Source organism: Somniosus microcephalus, chromosome 28, assembly GCF_052327205.1.
Source record: "Somniosus microcephalus isolate GS21.2 chromosome 28, FLI_Smic_1.0, whole genome shotgun sequence".
In the NCBI taxonomy this organism is placed as follows: domain Eukaryota; kingdom Metazoa; phylum Chordata; class Chondrichthyes; order Squaliformes; family Somniosidae; genus Somniosus; species Somniosus microcephalus.
Window position 1 is genome coordinate 39373444 of NC_141014.1, and position 21810 is coordinate 39395253.

Sequence of the window (21810 nt, forward strand, 5' to 3'; positions counted from 1 at the left end):
CCTACATTTTTTCAGGCTTAGTGGTGCCTCCCACATAGGCTTGCCATCCCTCCGGGATTGGCCCTGGAGTCTCCTGGAATTGAAGATTAATCTCCAGAACACTGCCGTCAGCAAAAATCCCGGGGAGAAACATCATAGGGGCGTTAAACAAAATTGTGTTCAATTTCTTTGAACACTTTTATTTATTAGCTGTGAAATTATTGGAGATGAGGAGAAACAAAATGGCCGTTTCACCAACAGTCAACATTAGTAACAGGAGGAGGCCAGTCAGCCCCTCGAGCCTGTTCTGCCATTCAGTGAGATCATGGGTGATCTGTATCCTAACTCCATCTGCCCGCCTTGGTTCCATATCCCTTAATACCCTCGCCCAACAAAAATCTAGCAATCTCAGGTCTTGGAATTTCCAATTGACCCCCCAGCCTCAACAGCTTTTTGGGGGAGAGTGTTCCAGATTTCCACTACCCTTTGTGTGAAGAAGTGCTTCCTGACATCACCCCTGAACGGACTGGCTCTAATTTTAAGGTTATTTCCCCTTGTTCTGGACTCCCCCCTGATGTAAGAAAACTACTGGGCACTTGGTCTGAGCGTTAAACAAGGCTTTAATCAACTGTTTTTCAACATGGAGATCTAGTTGTGTCCTTCACTAGTTCCTGTTAAAGAATGTCCTGAGCAAGCTGGGCCCATGCCCGAGTATTTATACTCTCCCTGGACAGCGCCACCAGCAGGCCGCCCAGTATTATTCCATAAGTCATTTCCCATGAATGACAAGATTCATGTCACCCCCCCCACCAGAGGAAATAGTTTCGATTGACCCCATCAACTCCTTTAGAAACATAGAAGAAACATAGAACAATAAGAGCAGGAGTAGGCCCTTCGGCTCTTCGAGCCTGCTCCGCCATTCTGGCTGATCCTCTATCTCAATAAATCCCACTGACATCGCCCGCAGCAGCCTCGTGGGACGCGGCCGAATTTCTGTCACGGGGCGCTAAGGGGTCGCCGCACATGGCGATAACGTCACCGCTGGAGGCACAGCGGCCCGAGGCAAATTTCTCGGGAGGCGCTTTTTTTTCACCCACCCCACCCGGGGCGATAAGCCCTTTGAACCTGGTTACCACACCCCCCGAAGGCCCTAATGGCAGGCGCAAAGGAGCCGAATTTCTAGCCCAATTTAGAGTGTTTTATTTGGGAATTTGGATAGAGTGGGAATTTGGAGAAGAGGGGGAAGGAGTTGCTGCTTTTTGCCGACACTACTTGTAGTGCTTCGTGTTACAAGTAGATATTTAATTTCAGTGCCCATAACTTAATCTCAATCAAGTCGTCAAGAAACGAAACTGTAAACTAAGTTACTTAGATACAAATTTAATTACATTTAATTAAGTAAAACAACGTCATATTGGGATGGCAGTGCAGGTGGCGTGCCACAACTGCAGCATGTGGGAGTTTGTGGAGAGCATTGTGATCCCGGACAACCATGTTTGCAGTAAGTGTCTGCATCTTGAGGAACTTCAGCTCAGAGTTGTTGAGCTGGAGTACGAGGTGCAGACATTGTGGGGCATCAGGGATGGGGAGCGTTACCTGGACACTTTGATCCAGGAGGCAGTCACACCCCTTGGGTTAGGTAGTGGTACAGGTCTGGTTAGTGGTCAGAGACAGGAGGGTGTGACTGCAACTCGGGCAGGTAAGGGGACCCCAAGTGCAGTGCTGGAGGAGCCTCAGCCATTGTCCTTGTCCAACATGAGGTTCTTGCTGCCTGTGTGGATGAGGGAAAAGCCTGTAGGATGGATGAGCAAGCTGACCATGACACCATGGTGCAGGAGGCCATTCAAGTGGGGGGGAGTGAAAGGGAATGTAGTTGTGGTAGGGGACAGTATAGTCACGAGGATAGAAACTGTTCTCTGCAGCCGTGACCAGGAGTTCCGAAGGTTGTGTTGCCTGCCCGGTGCCGGGGTTAAGGATATCTCCTTGCGGCTGGAGAAGAACTTGGAGTGGGAGGGGAAGGATCCAGTTGTCGTGGTCCACGTAGGAACCAACGACATCAGTAGAACCAGGAATGAGGTTCTGCTGAGAGAGTTTAAGGAGTTGGGGTCCAAATTAAAAAGCAGAACCTCAAAGGTAATAATCTCTGGATTGTTACCTGAGCCACGCGCCAATTGGCATAGGGATAAGCAGATTAGAAGGTTAAATGAGTGACTCAAAGAGTGGTGTGGGAGGAAGGGGTGTCACTTCATGGGCCACTGGCACCAGTACTGGGCAAAGAGGGAGCTGTTCCGTTGGGACGGGCTCCACTCAAACCAGGCTGGAACCAGTGTCATGGCGAATTGAATAACTAGGGCAGTAGTCAGGGTTTAAACTAAAGAAGGGGGAGTGGGAAGATTCAGGAAAGAGTCAATTTAAAAGCAGCGAGAGAAATGTCAAGACTCTAGAGCAGAGTAGCGTTTGGGTAAAAATAAGCAGTGGGTCAAGAAGGAAAAGCGAGCATAGTAAGGCATCAGTAACTAAGGTGACATCAGGGAAAAATAGAAAACAGTCAAAGCTAAAGACAATGCGTGAAGCATTCGCAACAAAATAGATGAATTAATAGCACAGATAGAAATGAATAGGTTTGATCTAATAGACATTATGGAGACGTGGTTGCAAAGTGACCAAGATTGGGAACTAAATATTCCAGGATACTTAACTTTAGAAGAGAAGGCAAAATGGAAAAGGAGGAGGGGTAGCCCTGATAATAAAGGATGGGATAAAGACAGTCGAGAGAAAGGATCTTAGCTCCGAAAATCAAGAAGTAGAATCAGTTTGGGTGGAGCTAAGAAACAGCAAGGGGCAGAAAACATTGGTGGGAGTTGTTTATAGGCCCCCAAACAGTAGTTGTAATGTAGGGCAGAGTATAAATCAGGAAATTAGAGGCACATGTAACAAGGGTAATACAGTGATCATGGGGGACTTTAATCTACATATAGACTGGGCAAACCAAATTTGCAGTAATAGTGTGGAGGACGAATTCATGGAATGTATACAAGATAGTTTTCTAGATCATTATGTTGAGGAACCAACTAGGGAACAGGCTATTTTAGATCTAGTATTCTGCTATGAGAAAGGGTTAATTAATAACTTTGCAGTAAAGGGGCCTTTAGGGAAGAGTGACCATAATATGATAGAATTTTATATTGAGTTCAAAAGTGATATAGTTAAATCTGAAACGCGGGTCTTAAATCTAAGCAAAGCAAATTACATAGGTATGAAGGGCGAGTTGGCTAAGGTAAATTGGGAAATTACATTAAAAGGTATGATGGTAGACAAGCAATGGCTAGCATTTAAAGAATAAATACATAATTTACAACAAATATACATTCCTTTAAGGCACAAAAACCCCACAGGAAAAGTGGTCCAACCATGGCTAACAAGAGAAGTTAGAGATAGTATTAGATCAAAGGAAGAGGCTTAGAGGGAGAAATTCGGTATCGCCCCGTTTGGGGCGCGATTATTGGCCGGGCGCAAAGTTTAGCGCCTGGCGCTAATTATCGCCTCCGACTGCAAACTTGGCTTCTATCGCCCCTGGAGGTGGTTGGAGCGCTAAATCAGGCGCTACACACCTGTCTTAAGGCGCTAACACCGGGGAGCGAGGCGCTACCTCAGAGCGTTGGCGAAGCTCATGTGATGTCAGTCAGCAATGGAACACAGACACACTGGCGCCGGCCAGTTCTTAAAGGGGAGGGTCGATCTTGCTCTCCATCCACACCCTGCTCATTGCAGCCTTGAATCTCGACCTGGAGAGACCTGTACATCAAATCTGCTGGAAAGAACAATGGAGAGGCCCAGGGAAAGAGCTCAGAGTGCAGCCCCCACAGTCTCTTCTAAATAGATACAAGGAAGGTCAAATCAAAATGAACCTGCAAAGTGCTGCTCAGTACCCAAAACTCCTTCACACAGCGTTGAATCTCTCCAGAAGTCTCTCTCTCTTTCTCTTATATACAATATATATTAATGATCTAGACAAGGCAACTAGATGTAATATCTCCAAGTTTGCAGACAACAAAAAGCTGGGTGGGCGTGTGTGCTGTGAGGAGGATGCCGAGAAACTCCAGGATGATTTGGATAGGTCGGGTGATTGGGCAGAAGCATGGCAGATGCAATATAACGTGGATAAATGCGAGGTTATCCACTTCGGTGGCAAAAACAGGAAGGCAGATTATTATCTGAACGGCAATAGATTGGGAGAAGGGGAAGTGCAACGAGACCTGGGTGTCCTTGTGCACCAGTCGCTGAAGGTAAGCATGCAGGTGCAGCAGGCGGTTAAGAAGGCAAATGGTATGTTGGCCTTCGTAGCGAGAGGGTTTGAGTACAGGAACAAGGATGGCTTGCTGCAGTTGTACAGGGCCTTGGTGAGACCGCACCTTGAGTATTGTGTGCAGTTTTGGTCGCCTTATCTGAGGAAGGATGTTCTTGCCATGGAGGGAGTTCAGCGAAGATTCACCAGACTGATACCTGGGATGGCAGGAATGACGTATGAGGAGAGATTGGGTCAATTGGGCTTATACTCACTGGAGTTTAGAAGAATGAGAGGGGATCTCATTGAAACTTATAAAATTCTAACAGGACTAGACAGACTAGATGCAGGAAGGATGTTCCCGATGGCAGAGGAGTCCAGAACCAGGGGTCACAGTCTAAGGATAAGGGGTAAACCATTTAGGACAGAGATGAGGAGGAATTTCTTCACTCAGAGCGTGGTGAACCTGTGGAATTCTCTACCACAGAAGGCAGTGGAGGCCAGTTCATTAAATATATTCAAGAAGGAGTTAGATATATTTCTTAAGGCTAAAGGGATCAAGGGATATGGGGAGAAAGCAGGGACAGGGTACTGAATTTGGATGATCAGCCATGATCTCATTGAATGGCGGAGCAGGCTCGAGGGGCCGAATGGCCTACTCCTGCTCCTATCTTCTATGTTTCTCCCTCAGAATGCGTGGTACAAAAATGTCGCCGACAAAAAAGGCAGGAAGCGGTCGCCTTTAAATAGCGCTCCCCCAGTCCCTTCCCGACTGCAATTCGATCCCCTCAACCTGTCGTTGCTAGCAGCAGGCGGTAAGGCGGGGGTGCCACTCAATATCCGGTCTGGGGCACTGCCGGGGCGTTGCACACTCGACTGACGTCACAATCTGCGGGCACAGGAGATCATGGCGGTAGTGTTTAGCACCGCCACAAAATGTCGTCAATTTTGCGAGCGGCACAACCATCGCCGCGCCCGGGCGCTGGTTGCTTTGCGCCCCATTAGCACCCTAAGAGGGAGGCGCAAAGCAACTGAATTTTCCCCCCTTATAATGTTGCCAAAAAGAGCAGTAAGCCTAAGGATTGGGAGGATTTTAGAATTCAGCAAAGGAGGACTAAGAAATTGATCAAGAAAGGGAAAATAGAATATGAGAGTAAACTAGCAAGAGACATAAAAACAGGCTGTAAAAGCTTCTATAGGTATGTAAAAAGGAAAAGATTAGCAAAAGTAAATGTGGGTCCCTTACAGGCTGAGACAGGAGATGTAATAATGGGAAATAAGGAAATGGCAGAGAAATTAAACAAATACTTTTGTGTCTGTCTTCACGGAAGAAGACGCAAAAAATCTGCCGGAAATAGTGGAGAACCAAGGGTCTAGCGAGACTGAGGAACTGAAACAAATTAGCATTAGTAAAAAAAATAGTACTGGAGAAATTAATGGGACTGAAAGTCAATAAATCCCCTGGACCTGATGGCCTACATCCTAGGGTTTTGAAAGAGGTGGCTATAGAGATGCATTGGTTGTTATCTTCCAAAATTCCATAGATTCTAGAACAGTTCCCGCGGATTGGAAGGTAGCAAATGTAACCCCACTATTTAAGAAAGGAGGGAGAGAGAAAACAGGGAACTACAGACCAGTTAGACTGACATCAGTCGTAGGGAAAATGTTAGAATCTATTATTAAGGACGTGGTAACAGGGCACTTAGAAAATAATAATAGGGTTGGGCAGAGTCAACACGGGTTTATGAAAGGGAAATCGTGTTTGAAGAATCTGTTAGAGTTTTTTGAGGTTGTAACTGGCAGAATAGATAAGGGGGAACCAGTGGATGTGGTGTATTTGGATTTTCAGAAGGCATTCGATAAGGTGCCACACAAGAGGTTATTAAACAAAATTAGGGCTCATGGGATTGGGGGTAATACACTAGCATGGATTGAGGATTGGTTAACGGACAGAAAACAGAGAGTAGGAATAAACAGGTCAGAAGGCATTCGATAAGGTGCCACACAAGAGGTTATTAAACAAAATTAGGGCTCATGGGATTGGGGGTAATATACTAACATGGATTGAGGATTGGTTAATGGACAGAAAACAGAGTAGGAATAAACGGGTCATTTTCGGGTTGGCAGGCTGTAACTAGTGGGGCACCGTAAGGATCAGTGCTTGGGCCTCAGCTATTCACAATTTACATCAATGATTTGGATGAGGGGACCAAATGTAATATATCCAGGTTTGCTGATGATACAAAGCTGGGTGGGAATATAAGTTGTGAGGAGGATGCAAAGAGGCTTCAAGGGGATATAGACAGGCTAAGTGAGTGGGCAAGAACATGGCAAATGGAATATAATGTGGAGAAATGTGAAGTTATCCACTTTGGTAGGAAAAATAGAAAAACAGAGTATTTTTTAAATGGTGAGAAATTGGGAAATGTTGGTGTTCAGAGGGACCTGAGTGTCCTTGTACACGACTCACTGAAAGTTAACATGCAGGTACAGCAAGCAATTAGGAAAGCAAATGGTATGTTGGCCTTTATTACAAGAGGATTTGAGTATAAAAGTAAAGATGTCTTACTGCAATTATATAGGGCCCTGGTGAGACCACACCTGGAGTATTGTGGACAGTTTTGGTCTCCTTACCTAAGGAAGGATATACTTGCCATAGAGGGAGTGCAACGAAGGTTCACCAGACTGGTTCCTGGGATGGGGGGATTGTCCTATGAGGAGAGATTGAGTAGACTAGGCCTATATTCTCTAGAGTTTAGAAGAATGAGAGGTGATCTCATTGAAACATACAAAATTCTTACAAGGCTTGACAGGGTAGATGCAGAGAGGATGTTTCCCCCTGGCTGGGGAGTCTAGAACAAGGGGTCACAGTCTCAGAATAAGGGGTCGGCCATTTAGGACTGAGATGAGGAGAAACTTCTTCACTCAGAGGGTGGTGAATCTTTGGAATTCTCTACCCCAGAGGGCTGTGGAGGCTCAGTCGTTGAGTATATTCAAGATAGAGATGGATATTAAGGGAATCAAGCGATATGGCGATCGGGCGGGAAAGTGGAGTTGAGGTAGAAGATCAGCCATGATCTCATTGAATGGCGGAGCAGGCTCGAAGGGCCAAATGGCCGACTCCTGCTCCTATTTCTTGTTATTAGGTCACCCCTTAATCTTCTAAACTCGAGGGAATACAAGCCCAGTCTGTGCAAGCTGTCCTCATAATTTAACCCTTTTAGCCCCAGATATCATTCTGGTGAATCTGCGCTGCTCCCCCTCCGAGGCCAATATATTCTTCCTGAGGTGCGGGGCCCAGAACTGAACGCAGTGTCCAGATGGGGTCTGACCAAGGCTTTGTACAGCTGAAGCATCATTTCCTTCACTTTGTATTCCAGCCCCTTCGAGATAAAGACCAACATTCCATTAGCCTCTTTAATTATTCTTTGTACTTTAATCCAGTTGGCCGTGAGGAGGCAGTGCGCCTGGAAGATGGGCCAATGGTGTGTGTGTGGGGGCGGGGCGATGCGGGGCGAGAGGTCATGTGATGAATCCTCCAGGAACAGGCCCAACCAGAGTTGGCAACCCTACTCCCACAGTGGGCCTTGGGCCTTAACTAGGTTTCCCCTGTACAACAAGAACAAAACATGAGCTCGCTTGCTCCAAGTTGCTTATGCTGGTTGTAGGCAGCAAGCAACTTATTAATAATAAAAGAAGAACATTTTGGGAAGCATTCAGCAGGTCAGGCAGCATCTGTGGAGAGAAAGAGAGAAACAGATCTAAGGTTTCAGGTCGGTGACCCTTCGTCAGAACTGGAAGATGTTAGAAGTGTCGAGGCAGGGAGCTGCTGGGAGAGAAGAACAAAGGCGAAGGGTTGTGATAGGGTGGAGCGCAGGAGAGATTACCACAACAACAACTTGCATTTATATAGTGCCCTTAACATCGTAAAATGTCCCGAGGTGCTTCACAGGAGCGATTATCAGACAAAAATTGACACCAAGCCACACAAGGAGAGATTAGGACAGGTGACCAAAAGCTTGGGTCAAAGAGGTCGGTTTTAAGGAGCGTCTTAAAAGAGGAGAGAGAGGCGGAGAGGTTTAGCGAGGGAATTCCAGAGCTCAGGGCCCAGGCAGCTGAAGGCACGGCCGCCAATGGTGGAGCGATGGAAATCGGGAGGATGCGCAAGAGGCCAGAACTGGAGGAGCGCAGCGATCTCGGAGTGTTGTCGGTTGGAGGAGGTCACAGAGGTTAAAGGGATGATGGTGCAAGGCGAAAGGGGACAATGGGACAAATAAAGAAACAAAAGATGGGTCCAGAGGAGGTGTAAATGGCAACAGCCGAATCATTACCAACACCTGCTGTCCGAGAAAATGGGAGCGGCGGTTATGATCTAACATTGTTCAGCTCATTGTTGAGGCCAGAAGGCTGTAATGTGCTTGACTGAAAGATGATTCAGATGAAACAGATTCAATAATAACTTTCAAAAGGGAATTGGATAAATAGTTGAGGGGGAATAATTTGCAGGACTACGGGGGAAAGAGCAGGGGGGAAGTGGGATTAATTGGAGAGCTCGTTCAAAGGGCCGGCAGAGGCACGATGGGCCGAACGGCCTCCTCCTGCGCTACATCATCCTCCGGGGCGCTGTTTCCTCGAGCGGTTCCTATTTACGCTCCCTCTCCTTCTCTTCCCTCAGGTAGGTTCGTTCTTCATGATTAACCTGTGCTTGGTTGTCATAGCGACGCAGTTCTCGGAGACGAAACAGCGAGAGCACCAGCTGATGCAGGAGCACCGCGCCCACTACCTCTCGTCCAGCACCATGGCCAGCTTCGCCGAGCCAGGCGACTGCTACGAGGAGATCTTCCAGTACGTGTGCCACATCCTGCGCAAGGCGAAGCGCCGCACGGTGGGACTCTACGCCAGCCTCCAAACCCGGCGTCACGGCAACCGAAGAGCTTCCAATCTCGGCCTCTGCCAGAAGGAGTGCGGTAGGTAACCGGGCGGGCGAGGCGGGTAATGAAAGATATTTAATTCTATAGACCCTATAATGTACAGGAAAGCATCTGTAATGGTTACACAAAAATAAACTCCCATTTCTATCGCGCCTTTCACAACCTCAGGACGTCCCGAAGTGCTTTACAGCCAATGAAGTACTTTTTGAAGTGTGGTCACTGTTGTAATGTGGGAAACGTGGCAGCCAATTTGCGCACAGCAAGCTCCCACAAACAGCAGTGAGATAATGGCAAATGCAGTCCGTAAGGGTGACCCCGAGCTTCCGGTCACCTGTCATTTTAATTCACCGCTCCATTCCCACTCGGACCTCACCGTCCTCGGCCTCGTGCATTGTTCCACGGAAGCTCAGCGTAAACTCGAGGAACAGCACCTCATCTTCCGATTAGGCACTTTACAGCCTTCCGGACTCAATATCGAGTTCAACAATTTCAGATCATAACCTCGGCCCCCATTACATTTTTACTTATATTTTTTATCCACACCTTTGTTTTGGTTTCCCACCCCCCCCCCCCTTCTCTCTTTTTTTTTCTCTCTCCCACATGGCAGCTGTCTCCCATTCTGCCAGCGCATTTCACACCTCATCTAGAGCCGTCTTTTGCCTCCACTAGTTCTATCACCATCTCGTCTCGTTTTGAATACCTCTTAATGTCTCTTCTTCTCTTTTGTTCTCTCCCAGCCTGGCCTCTTAATCTATTTCATTTCCTGTGCTTCTTTAGTCTTGACAAAGGGTTTTGACCCGAAACGTTGACTCTATTTCTCTCTCCACGGATGTTGCCTGGCCTGCTGAGTTTTTCCAGCATTTTCTGCTGTTATTTTGGATTTCCAGCATCTGCAGTATTTTGCTATCATAATGGCCAGATAATCTGTTTTTTTAGTGATGTTGATTGAGGGATAAATATTGGTCCCAGGACACTGGGGGTGAACTCCCCTGCTCTTCTTCAAAATACTGGCCTTGGGATCTTTTACGCCCACCTGAGAGCGCAGACGGGAGCCTTGGTTTAACGTCTCATTCCGAAAGACGGCACCTCCGACAGTGCAGCACTCCCACAACACTGCACTGGGTGTGTCAGTCTGGCTGCAATGCTCCATCTCACCCTCAGTAAGCTCCCCACTGGAGTGGAGCTAATTTACAGAACAAACGGGAAACTGTTCAACTTCCGTCGCCTCCAGTCCAGATGCAAGGCCGTCCCATCCTCTGCCGTCGAATTACAGTATGCAGACGACGCTTGCGTCTGCACTCACTCGGAGGTCGAACTCCAAACCATCGTAAACACCTTCACCGAAGTATACGAGAGCATGGGCCTTACACTAAACATCCGTAAGACAAAGGTCCTCTACCAACCTGCCCCCGCCACACAGTACTGCCCCCTGATTATCAAAATCCACAACAGGGCCTTGAGCAATGTGGACCATTCCATACCTCGGGAGCCTACTGTCAACAAGGGCAGACGTCGACGACGAAGTCCAGCACCGCCTTCAGTGTGCCAGTGCAGCCTTCGGTCGCCTGAGGAAGAGAATGTTTGAAGACCAGGACCTCAAACCCGGCACTAAGCTCATGGTCTACAGAACAGCAGTGATACCTGCCCTGCTGTATGCCTCAGAGACATGGACCATGTACAGCAGTCACCTCAAAGCACTGGAGAGGTACCACCAACGCTGCCTCCGCAAGATCCTGCAAATCCATTGGCAGGATAGGCGCACCAACGTCAGTGTTCTTGCTCAGGCCCACATCCCCAGCATCGAAGCTTTGACCACGCTCAGTCAGCTCTGATGGACGGGTCACATCGTCCTCATGCCCGATACGAGACTCCCAAAACAAGCGCTCTACTCGGAGCTCCGGCACGGCAAGAGAGCCCCAGGTGGGCAGAGGAAACGCTTCAAGGACACCCTCAAAGCCTCATTGAAAAAGTGTAACATCCCCACCGACACCTGGGAATCCCTGGCCCAAGACCGCACAAAGTGGAGGAGGAGCATCCGGGAAGGCTCTGAACACCTCGAGTCTCTTCGCTGGGAGCAAGCGGAAGCCAAGCACAAACAGCGCACATCAAGCCAAGCACCCCGCCCACCCGCCCCTTCAACCACCGTCTGCCCCACCTGTGACAGAGACTGTAGGTCCCGCACTGGACTCATCAGTCACCTGAGAACCCATTTTTAGTGAGGAAGCAAGTCATCCTCGGTCCCGAGGGACTGCCTAAGGAGGAGAAGGAGAAGGTGTCAGTCTGGATTATGTGCTCAAGTCTCTGGAGCGGGGACCTGAACCCAACACTCTACTGACTCACAGGCAAGAGAGCGACCCACTGAGCCTCAGCTGCCACCAGTGGAGGCCGTTTAGCATCGGACAAACAGAGCACTGCACGACCGAATCTCTAGGTCACAGACTGGAGCTGCCTGTCTGATGGGAGCTGCGTAAACTCAGTTGTTTCAGAAAACAACTCACCTGTTCATTGTTTTTTTCCCCCCCACTAATGCCCTTTACAACAGACCATAGAATATTTATGAAGTGCGACTGTAATCTGTTCAGCATTGAAGCTCTCGCGTGCAATTGGGTTTGATCATCAGCAAGGGCTGGGACTAATGCAGATTCAATTGTCATGCAAAGTGCTAGGCGATTGGGTTCACCGATATCAATGAAGAATGTGTTAATGTGTCGGTATCAAACGCCTCGATCGAAATAGCAGACTCATTTCATATAAATTTGTTTCTGTGAAATCACAAACCAAATGTGTGCTTTTTTTTTAAATTGAGAAACCAAAGTGAAGCGAGCTCAGGCCCAAAGGACAGCAGCATTGTGAGGAACTCCAGGCGTGAGGGAGATAAGAGAGCAGCACAGAGTGAAAGAGATAAGAGTGAAACCAAGACTCCGCCTGCTCTCTCAGGTGGACGTAAAAGATCCCACGGCCACTGACGTAATAAAACTCACTACGCACTTGGTTCAAGCATAAAGCAAGGCTTTAATCAACTTGTTTCAGAACATGGAGGTCTAGTTGTACTTCACTAGTTCCTTGTCTTACAAAATGTCCCTGGGCAAGCTGGGGCCGACGCCCGAGTATTTATACTCCTTGGACGGCGCCACCAGCTGGCCGTCCAGTGTTATTTCATGAGTAGTTTCTTGATGATGAGATTTATAACAGCCACTATTTTAAAGAAAGAACAGGGGCCTTCTCCCTGGTGGCCTGGGCCCAATATTTATCCCTCAGCATTCTTCGCTGTGCCTTGATCTCCCTTCTTCACATCTGCTCTCTCCTTTTCAGGGCACTACCAAGTGACGGAGAATCTGGAGTACACGCCGCACGCCATCGTCCAGCCGATTGCCCTGACCTTGGCCTCGGAAGCGGGCCACTGCCCCCAATGCAGCAGCGCCGAACAGGCCCCCGCAGCCAAGGCCCCGGATCAGGCGGGCACAGAGGCCGGAGCGGCGCGCCAGGCGGAGGCCGGCACAGAGGCGGAGTTGGAAACCCGGGGGAGGGGAAGGAAGGGCGGGGAGAGGAGCTGGTGCGTTGAATTGTGGGGCGAAGTGCGTTGCAAGCTGACCAGCATCGTGGAGAGCAAATACTTCAACCGCGGGATCATGATGGCAATACTGATCAACACCATCAGCATGGGGATCGAGCACCACGAGCAGGTAGAACCTTAATGACACTTCTCGCTAGGCTGCCGTTTAATTAACATTTGAAATGATTTACTGAAGCCACCGAGCTCAGCCAGCTGTTGCTGTTAGTGAGATCGCTGCAAATGAGCTGCAGGTGGGAGAGGAAGCACGACACCTGAGGAGAGGATACATACACCGAGAAAAATAGGCAATTCTGAAGTTCAGGCACGTGTTAGTGGTAATTTGTGTGTGGAATATGGAGACCAGAGTTTTTAGCACTCTGCACTTTCCACCCCATGTTTTTGCCATTAGAATTGGGAAACGGGATGAAGGCAGGATCTTGTCAATCGTAGAATCATAGCAATCTACGGCGCAGAAGGAGGCCATTCGGCCCATCGTGTCTGCACCGGCCACCAACAGTGCAGCACTCCCTCAGTACTGCCCCTCCGACAGGGCGGCGCTCCCTCAGTACTGACCCTCCGACAGTGCGGAGCTCCCTCAGTACTGACCCTCCGACAGTGCGGCGCTCCCTCAGCACTGCCCCTCCGACAGTGCGGAGCTCCCTCAGCACTGCCCCTCCGACAGTGCAACGCTCCCTCAGCACTGCCCCTCCGACAGTGCAACGCTCCCTCAGTACTGACCCTCCGACAGTGCGGAGCTCCCTCAGTACTGACCCTCCGACAGTGCGGAGCTCCCTCAGCACTGCCCCTCCGACAGTGCAACGCTCCCTCAGCACTGCCCCTCCGACAGTGCAACGCTCCCTCAGTACTGCCCCTCCGACAGTGCGGCGCTCCCTCAGTACTGACCGTCCGACAGTGCGGCACTCCCTCAGTACTGCCCCTCCGACAGTGCGGCGCTCCCTCAGTACTGCCCCTCCGACAGTGCGTCGCTCCCTCAGTACTGCCCCTCCGACAGTGCGGCGCTCCCTCAGTACTGCCCCTCCGACAGTGCGTCGCTCCCTCAGTACTGCCCCTCTGACAGTGCAGCGCTCCCTCAGTACTGCCCCTCTGACAGTGCAGCGCTCCCTCAGTACTGCCCCTCCGACAGTGTGGCACTCCCTCAGCACTGCCCCTCCGACAGTGCAACGCTCCCTCAGTACTGCCCCTCCGACAGTGCGGCGCTCCCTCAGTACTGACCGTCCGACAGTGCGGCGCTCCCTCAGTACTGCCCCTCTGACAGTGCGGTGCTCCCTCAGTACTGTCCCTCCGACAGTGCAGCGCTCCCTCAGTACTGCCCCTCCGACAGTGCGGCACTCCCTCAGTACTGCCCCTCCGACAGTGCGGCGCTCCCTCAGTACTGGCACTGCGAGTATCACCCTGGATTACGGGCTCAAGTCTCTGGAGTGGGGACTCGAACCCACGATCTTGTGATTCAGAGGCGAGAGCGCTGCCCACTGATCCACGGCCAACGCCATCTCTTTTCGAGAAGCCTTTGTAAACGCAGCATTTTCTGAAGTCCTTTGTTTCTTTGTTTTTTGGCACGATGTTAAAGCAGGTTAAATGAATCACAGAGAGGCTGCCGGTCCCTAATTTCGTATTATTGCTAGCCTTTGGAGTCCCTGTCTCCTTTAAGCACCGTTGATACGCTCACTATTCTGCTGATGAGTCAGACTAATATAATATAGTTTGTTTGTCTGTGAGTCAAGCTGTGCCAGGCTCCCGAGCGGAAGGAACATTATGTCCAGTCGTTGTGCAAGTGACTTCCCCTCCTTCCGCGGGCTGAGCCCCATCTTTGAATTGGGAGGAAATTTGGAGCGCTGCAGGGCTTGTGTCAAAATTTGCTCCTTTGGGGATCGACTCTTGCTTTGTGTTTTTTGTGTGTTGCCCCTAACTACCTCGTGTGACAACCGGGGCCTAAGCTGGTGGATGGGCAGTCTGCTCCCAGGCCTCCATCACTGGAATGAGGGGGGGTGGTGAAAGGTTAAAGGTGAAGTCAGATAGAACTGTTTTCGCCCCCAGGGTAATAGGTCATGGCTTCCGTTACCAAGAAATGCCATCAAAGTGCGCACTCTACACGGGTTCAAGAGGCAATCGGATGTATCTCTGGAGAGGGAAAGGACTTGTTGAGTCTAATGGCTTTATTCTGCTCCTACAAGTGTTTCGAGTTCACACTGAGCTGCCGATTATGAAGCACGTTGGGAGTAGGTTCCTCTTCCTCGCTGTGGGCTGTTGTTATGGCTATCCCGGCACCGGCGCGGCCGAGATCAGGAACTCGCCAGTGTGGGAAAGGCGGGCCTGTGTCTCGCCGCTCCACGGCGCCAGGCATCGGAAGCATTCATATTGCGCGAAGTCCGTTCTGGTCCCAGTGGGTTCTCGAATCAAAGTGGTGTAAACCGGGACTCCCGAAGACTGGCTGCTGGGAAAGTCTATGTTTAGCGGTTCTGCTTGGCAATTTTACTTGGAATTACATGGAATATACAACACAGAAACAGGCCATTCGAACTAACTAGTCTGTGCTGACGTTTATACTCCCCACGAGTCTCCTCCCATTCCACCTCCCTCACCTCAGCCTTTCAGTGTCTCTCTCTATTCCCTTTTCTCTCATGTGCTCGCCTAGTTTGCTTTTGAAAGCATCGATACTATTCGCCTCAACCACTCCCTATGGCAGCGAGTTCCACATTCTCATCACTCTCTGGGTAAAGAAGTTTCTCCTGAATTCCCTATTAGATTTATTAGTGACTATCTTGTATTGATGGCTCCTGGTTTTGGATTCTCCCACAAGGGGAAACATTCTCTCCACATCTACCCTGTCTCGCCCATTCAGAATTTTGAACACCTCTATCAGGTCACCTCGAAGTCTTCTTGGCAATTTATACACATTGGCGTACCCAAGCCCGCACAAGCATCAGCTGATTCACCAGAAACTCTTTGGTGTTTAACTCAAGGACATAGGCCAGGAAGGAGGGGAGGGAGTGGGGCGGGATGGGGGGCGGCAGTTTCGTATTCGGGAAACCCGGAGGAACCTTTAAATTCGATAGGATGTCCATATCACCATTTTTGGAATCCGTTCGCCTGCCGCAGCCAGCCAGAGTGGAAGGCTGGCTGTCGGGCGGGTAGGCCTGCGGCACCAGTCCACAGCCGGGGAGCGGAGAGGAGCGGGGGAGAGATCAGGGGCATCGATTGGTGGGGGGGGGGGCAGGCCCGGAGAAATCGGGTGGGTGGGGGAGAAGATTGAGGGCCGAGGAGGACTGGCCCACAAGCAGTGCTGGAAAAGCACTTACCTCTTCCATGCAGCAGTCCTTGCCTCTCTTTAGCTGCCGGGTTTCCCGAGGCCCGGGTAACCCAGCCAACCAGCATTAAAGCTGGAAGAGGGAAAAAATCTTAGGCGCACAGCCTCATTTAAATATGGGCAGCCTCCTGGGAGCAAGTTGGTCGCCCCCGCACCCCCGCACCCCCCGCCTCCGTTAAAACCGAAAGTGGGCGGGTTCAAGGCAAGTCCGGGTTTGAAATGTTTTAAATTTTAACTTCCCACCCGACCCAAACCCCCTCATTTTGGGGTTAAAATTACCCCCATAGTGTTGCTTGCATCATACACAGCATTTATAAAGTGGGCTAGAGACATCTAGAGATAATGGAGAGTACTACAAGCATTGGACTGAGTCGCTGTCCAAGTGAGGATGCTGCTGGCTACATTCCATCTACATTTCCAAGTATGCTCTGACTGAAGCTAGGGGCCATCAATAGAAGACAGTCGCTAATAAATCCAATCGGGAATTCAGGAGAGACTTCTTTACCCAGAGAGTGGTGAGAATGTGGAACTTGCTACCACAGGGAGTGGTTGAGGCGAATAGTATAGATGCCTTTAAGGGGAAGCTGGATAAACACATGAGGGAGAAAGGAATAGAAGGATATGTTGATAGGGTGAGCTGAAGAGGGGTGGGAGGAGGCTGGTGTGGAGCATAAACACCGGCACGGACCAGTTGGGCCGAATGGCCTGTTTCTGGGCTGTATGTAATTTTTATCCCCTTTCCTCCCAGTGTCTCCTGGACATGCACATTTTATGACTGAGAGTTTGGAGCTGATGTCCTCTCAATCCTCCCCCATCTTCATTCTGGGCTGCTCCCTCACCCACTCCAGCAGCTTGGCCAAGATTGGGAACTCTAGGAGAGGTGGGCACAGACGCTGGGCCCTGCCCTGCCAAGGTGTTTCTCACAGGGTTCCCGCTGGTTGCCGTAGTCTTTTCTAAGGTCTCGGGTCTGTGAGATCATCATGTTTCTGAGCTAGGAACAGGGCTCAGTTTTGTAATAAAGCTGACAGCAGTAGCAATTTGTGCCGTCACTCACTGACAACATGGGGAAAGAGCCATTCTCTCCCCAGGGGATGAACACTTCCATCTCCCCGCTATGGGTTACGGCCAGCTGTGTGTCTGTCCTCAACAAAGGGATTAAACCTTTCATCCTGCGAGCTTCAGTTATACCCTGTTGCCAAAACGGACTGTGGAGGAGAGTCAGGAATCGATCATTTCACCCGATTGGGAAAAGGCCGAGTGTAAATGTTGTAGACCGACTTAAAAAAGAAAGACTTGCATTTCTATAGCGCCTTTCACGACCACTGGATGTCTCAAAGTGCTATACAGCCAATGAAGTACTTGTTGAAGTGGAGTCACTGTTGTAATGTAGGAAATGCGGCAGCCAATTTGCGCATAACAAGCTCCCACAAACAGCAATGTGATAATGACCAGATCATCTGTTTGTGTTATGTTGGTTGAGGGATAAATATTGGCTCCAGGACACCGGGGAGAACGCCCCCCTGCTCTTCTTTGAAATAGTGCCAGGGGATCTTTTACATCCACCTGAGAGAGCAGACGGGGCCTCGGTTTAACGTCTCATTAGAAAGACGGCACCTCTGACAGTGCAGCACTCCCTCAGCACTGCACTGGGAGTGTCAGCCTAGCTTTCTGTGTTCAAGTCTCATGGAGTTTGACTTGAACCCACGACCTTCTGACTCAGAGGCGGGAGTGCTGCCCACTGAGCCACAGCTGACACCTAATCGGAAAGAGGTCAGACATTAGTTTGGGCGATAATCGATGAATGCTTAACTCTTCGTTTAATATTTCTGGGCCTGCTGTTTTAATACTGCTCTGCTTATTTTAAGTAGGTTGGAGTATGTATTAAACTAGAGGTAGAACGATATTTAGGGAGGGAATTCCAGAGCTCGGGGCCCAGGCAGCTGAAGGCACGGCCGCCAATGGTGGAGCGATTAAAATCGGGGATGCTCAAGAGGCCAGAATTAGTGAAGTGCGGAGATCACCGAGGGTTGTGGGGCTGGAGGAGGTTACCGAGATAGGGAGGGGGCAAGGCCATGGAGGGATTTAAACACTAGGATGAGAATTTTAAAATCGAGGCGTTGCCGGACGAGGTGCCAAAGTAGGTCAGTGAGCAACAGGGGGTGATGGGCGAACGGGACTCGGTGAGAGTTAGGACACGGACTGCAGAGCTTTGGATGAGCTGAAGTTTGCGTAGGGTGGAATGTGGGAGGCCGGCCAGGAGTGCGTTGGAATAGTCGAGTCTGGAGGTAACAACGGCAGGGATGAGGGTTTCAGCAGCGGATGAGCTGAGGCAGGGGCGGAGACGGGCGATGTTACGGAGGTGGCAGTAGGCAGTAACTGGGGAGAGTGACTGTAACTGGGATTTGGTAGCGTGTCTGTGATTGGGAAGCGGCTGATGGATATCGGTAGAATCTCGCCGGCACTGTTGACAGTAGACAGAGTACTGAAACAGTTAATGAGTGATCGAACAGGCTGGCAATTTCAAAAGGTCACTCAGGACTTTGACATTTAAGGAGCATTTATTTTTGTTTGCTTTATTTTTTTCGCTCACTCTAGGCTCGACACAGTCACTCGGTCAGTGAAAGGAACAAAGAAAAAGAAGCTGCTGCTTTTTATATTCTTTCCTAGGGTGTGCTTAACCACTCCTGTCTCGGCACTTTGCCCAGACACAGAGATCAACAATTGAGACTATTTCAGCTTGGTGCTGCTCATCGATGGGCAAAACCTTCTACCGTAAATTTGGCCTAGGACTTGGGGTTCACGCACCGCAAGGGTCGCCAACCAACGCTCCCCCCCATTTTATTTTGGGTGGGCGGCCCCTTTGATGGGTCACGCGGCCCGTTCAAAATTGCGCACGTGCGCGGTTTCTCCCATTGAAAAACCAACGAGCGGCCTGGACAGGACCGCCAGGCGGTCGCACAGCTTAGCGGGAACGTTGTTGCCAATCCTCCAGAATTGACCTGGAGTCCGACCACACATCCGCGGCATAACTGAGACCGCCTACTTCCCCCTCCGTAACACCGCTCGTCTCCGCCCCGCCTCAGCTCAGCTTCTGCTGAAACCCTCATCCCTGCCTTTGTCACCTCTAGACTCGACTATTCCAACGCACTCCTGGCCGGCCTCCCACATTCCACTCTACCTAAACTTGAGGTCATCCAAAACTCTGCTGCCCGTGTCCTAACTCGCACCAAGTCCCGTTCGCCCATCACCCCTGTGATCGCTGACCTACATTGGCTCCCGGTTAAGCAACGCCTCGATTTCAGAATTCTCATCCTTGTTTTCAAATCCCTCCATGGCCTCGCCCCTCCCTATCTCTGTAATCTCCCCCAGCCCCACAACCCACCGAGATATCTGCGCTCCTCCAATTCTGCCCTCCTGACCATCCCTGATTATAAATCGCTCCACCATTGGCGGCCGTGCCTTCTGTTTCCTTGGCCCTAAGCTCTGGAATTCCCTGCCTAAACCTCTCTGCCTCGCTACTTCTCTTTCCTCCTTTAAGACGCTCCTTAAAACCGACCTCTTTGACCAAGCTTTTGGTCACCTGCCCTAATTTATCCTTATGGGGCTCGGTGTCAAATTTTTTCTCTTAAAATAATCCTGTGCAACACCTTGGGACGTTTTACTACGTTAAAGGCGCTATATAAATACAGGTTGTTGTTGTTGAGTCTCCAGGAATTAAACATTAATCTACTGGACACGGCTACGAGTAAACACAGAAGAAAACAAATCATAGGGGCCATTAAAAGAAGTGTGACTGTGTTTTTAAAAATAATTTTCTTTGAACATTTTGCGTTTTATCAGTTATAAAAATATTGGAGGTGCGAAAAAAAGGGGTGTTTGAGCGGGCGGGGGGGAAGGTTGGCGGTGGGAGGTCATGTGATACAACCTCCAGGAATATGTCCAATCAAACCCAGAAACGTCCGACGGTGAGTTGAGGGCTGGGCCGTGCCAATCAGGATTAAAAGAAAGACTCGCATTTCTATAGCGCCTTTCACGGCCACCGGACATCCCAAAGTGCTTTACAGCCAATGAAGTACTTTTTGAAGTGTAGTCACTGTTGTAATGTAGGAAACGTGGCAGACAATTTGCGCACAGCAAGCTCCCGCAAACAGCCATGTGATAATGATCAGATAATCTGTTTTTGTTATGTGGGTTGAGGAATAAATATTGGCCCCAGGACAACAGGGATAACTCCCCTACTCTTCTTCGAAATAGTGACTGTGGAATCTTTTACGTCCACCTGAGAGAGCAGATGGGGCCTTGGTTTAAACTCTCATCCGAAAGACGGCACCTCAGACAGTGCAGCGCTCCCTCAGTACTGCCCCTCCGACAGTGCAGCGCTCCCTCAGTACTGCCCCTCCGACAATGCGGCGCTCCCTCAGTACTGCCCCTCCAACAGTGTGGCGCTCCCTCAGTACTGCCCCTCCAACAGTGTGGCGCTCCCTCAGTACTGCCCCTCCGACAATGCGGCGCTCCCTCAGTACTGCCCCTCCGACAATGCGGCACTCCCTCAGTACTGCCCCTCCGACAGTGCGGCGCTCCCTCAGTACTGCCCCTCCGACAGTGCAGCGCTCTCTCAGTACTGCCCCTCCGACAATGCGGCGCTCCCTCAGTACTGCCCCTCCAACAGTGTGGCACTCCCTCAGTACTGCCCCTCCAACAGTGTGGCGCTCCCTCAGTACTGCCCCTCCGACAATGCGGCGCTCCCTCAGTACTGCCCCTCCAACAGTGCAGCACTCCCTCAGTACTGCGCCTCCGACAGTGCGGCATTCCCTCAGCACTGCCCCACCAACAGTGCGGCACTCCCTCAGTACTGCCCCTCCGACAGTGCGGCGTTCCCTCAGCACTGTCCCTCCGACAGTGCGGCGCTCCCTCAGTACTGCACTGGAGTGTCAGCCTGGATTTTTTTGCCCATGCGCCTGCTGCCCGTGTCCTTCTAGGTGGTAGAGGTCGCGGGTTTGGGAGGTGCTGCCGAAGAAGCCTTGGCGAGTTGCTGCAGTGCATCTTGTAGATGGTACACACTGCAGCCACGGTGCGCCGGTGGTAGAGGGAGTGAATGTTTAAGGTGGTGGATGGGGGGCAAATCAAGCGGGCTGCTTTGTCCTGGATGGTGTCGAGCTTCTTGAGTGTTGTTGGAGCTGCACTCATCCAGGCAAGTGGAGAGTATTCCATCACACTCCTGACTTGTGCCTTGTAGATGGTGGAAAGGCTTTGGGGAGTCGGGAGGTGAGACACTCGCCGCAGAATACCTACATTCCCTCCATAAACTTCTCCGCCTCTCTCCTCCTTTAAGACGCTCCTTAAAACCTACCTCTGTGACCAAGCTTTTGGTCACCTGTCCGAACATCTCCTTATGTAGCTCGGTGTCAAATTTTGTTTGATAATCGCTCCTGTGAAGTGTTCTGGGACATTTTACTACATTAAAGGCGCTATATAGACACAAGTTCTGTTGTTGCTGTGGTGTAGAGGGAGCTTCAACACACTCCAAGCTGGTCTGTACCTGACCTGGGACGTGTCTGACAGTGTTTCTGGTCCTGACATCTTTCACCTTAATGTGTGTAAAAAAAAAATCGTGAGAGGCAGAAAGAAAATCAACGACTTGCAGCTTTGACAGGACAGTGGCAGGGCTTAACAACTCGTCAAATGAGGAGAGGCAAATAATAATATCTCTTTCTATTTATTATCAGTAGACATGTAC

The 21810-nt window shown here is 50.2% G+C and overlaps 1 protein-coding gene across 1 annotated transcript in view; it reads left to right on the forward strand.

Moving 5' to 3' along the window:
- Positions 1 to 21810, forward strand: part of LOC147099632 (voltage-dependent T-type calcium channel subunit alpha-1I-like) — a 259865-nt gene that overhangs the window by 67497 nt on the left and 170558 nt on the right. The window contains exons 8-9 of the mRNA XM_085969212.1: positions 8940 to 9231; positions 12508 to 12878. Of these exons, the coding sequence (XP_085825338.1) occupies positions 8940 to 9231; positions 12508 to 12878 (663 nt within the window). The remainder of the gene's footprint in view (positions 1 to 8939; positions 9232 to 12507; positions 12879 to 21810) is intronic.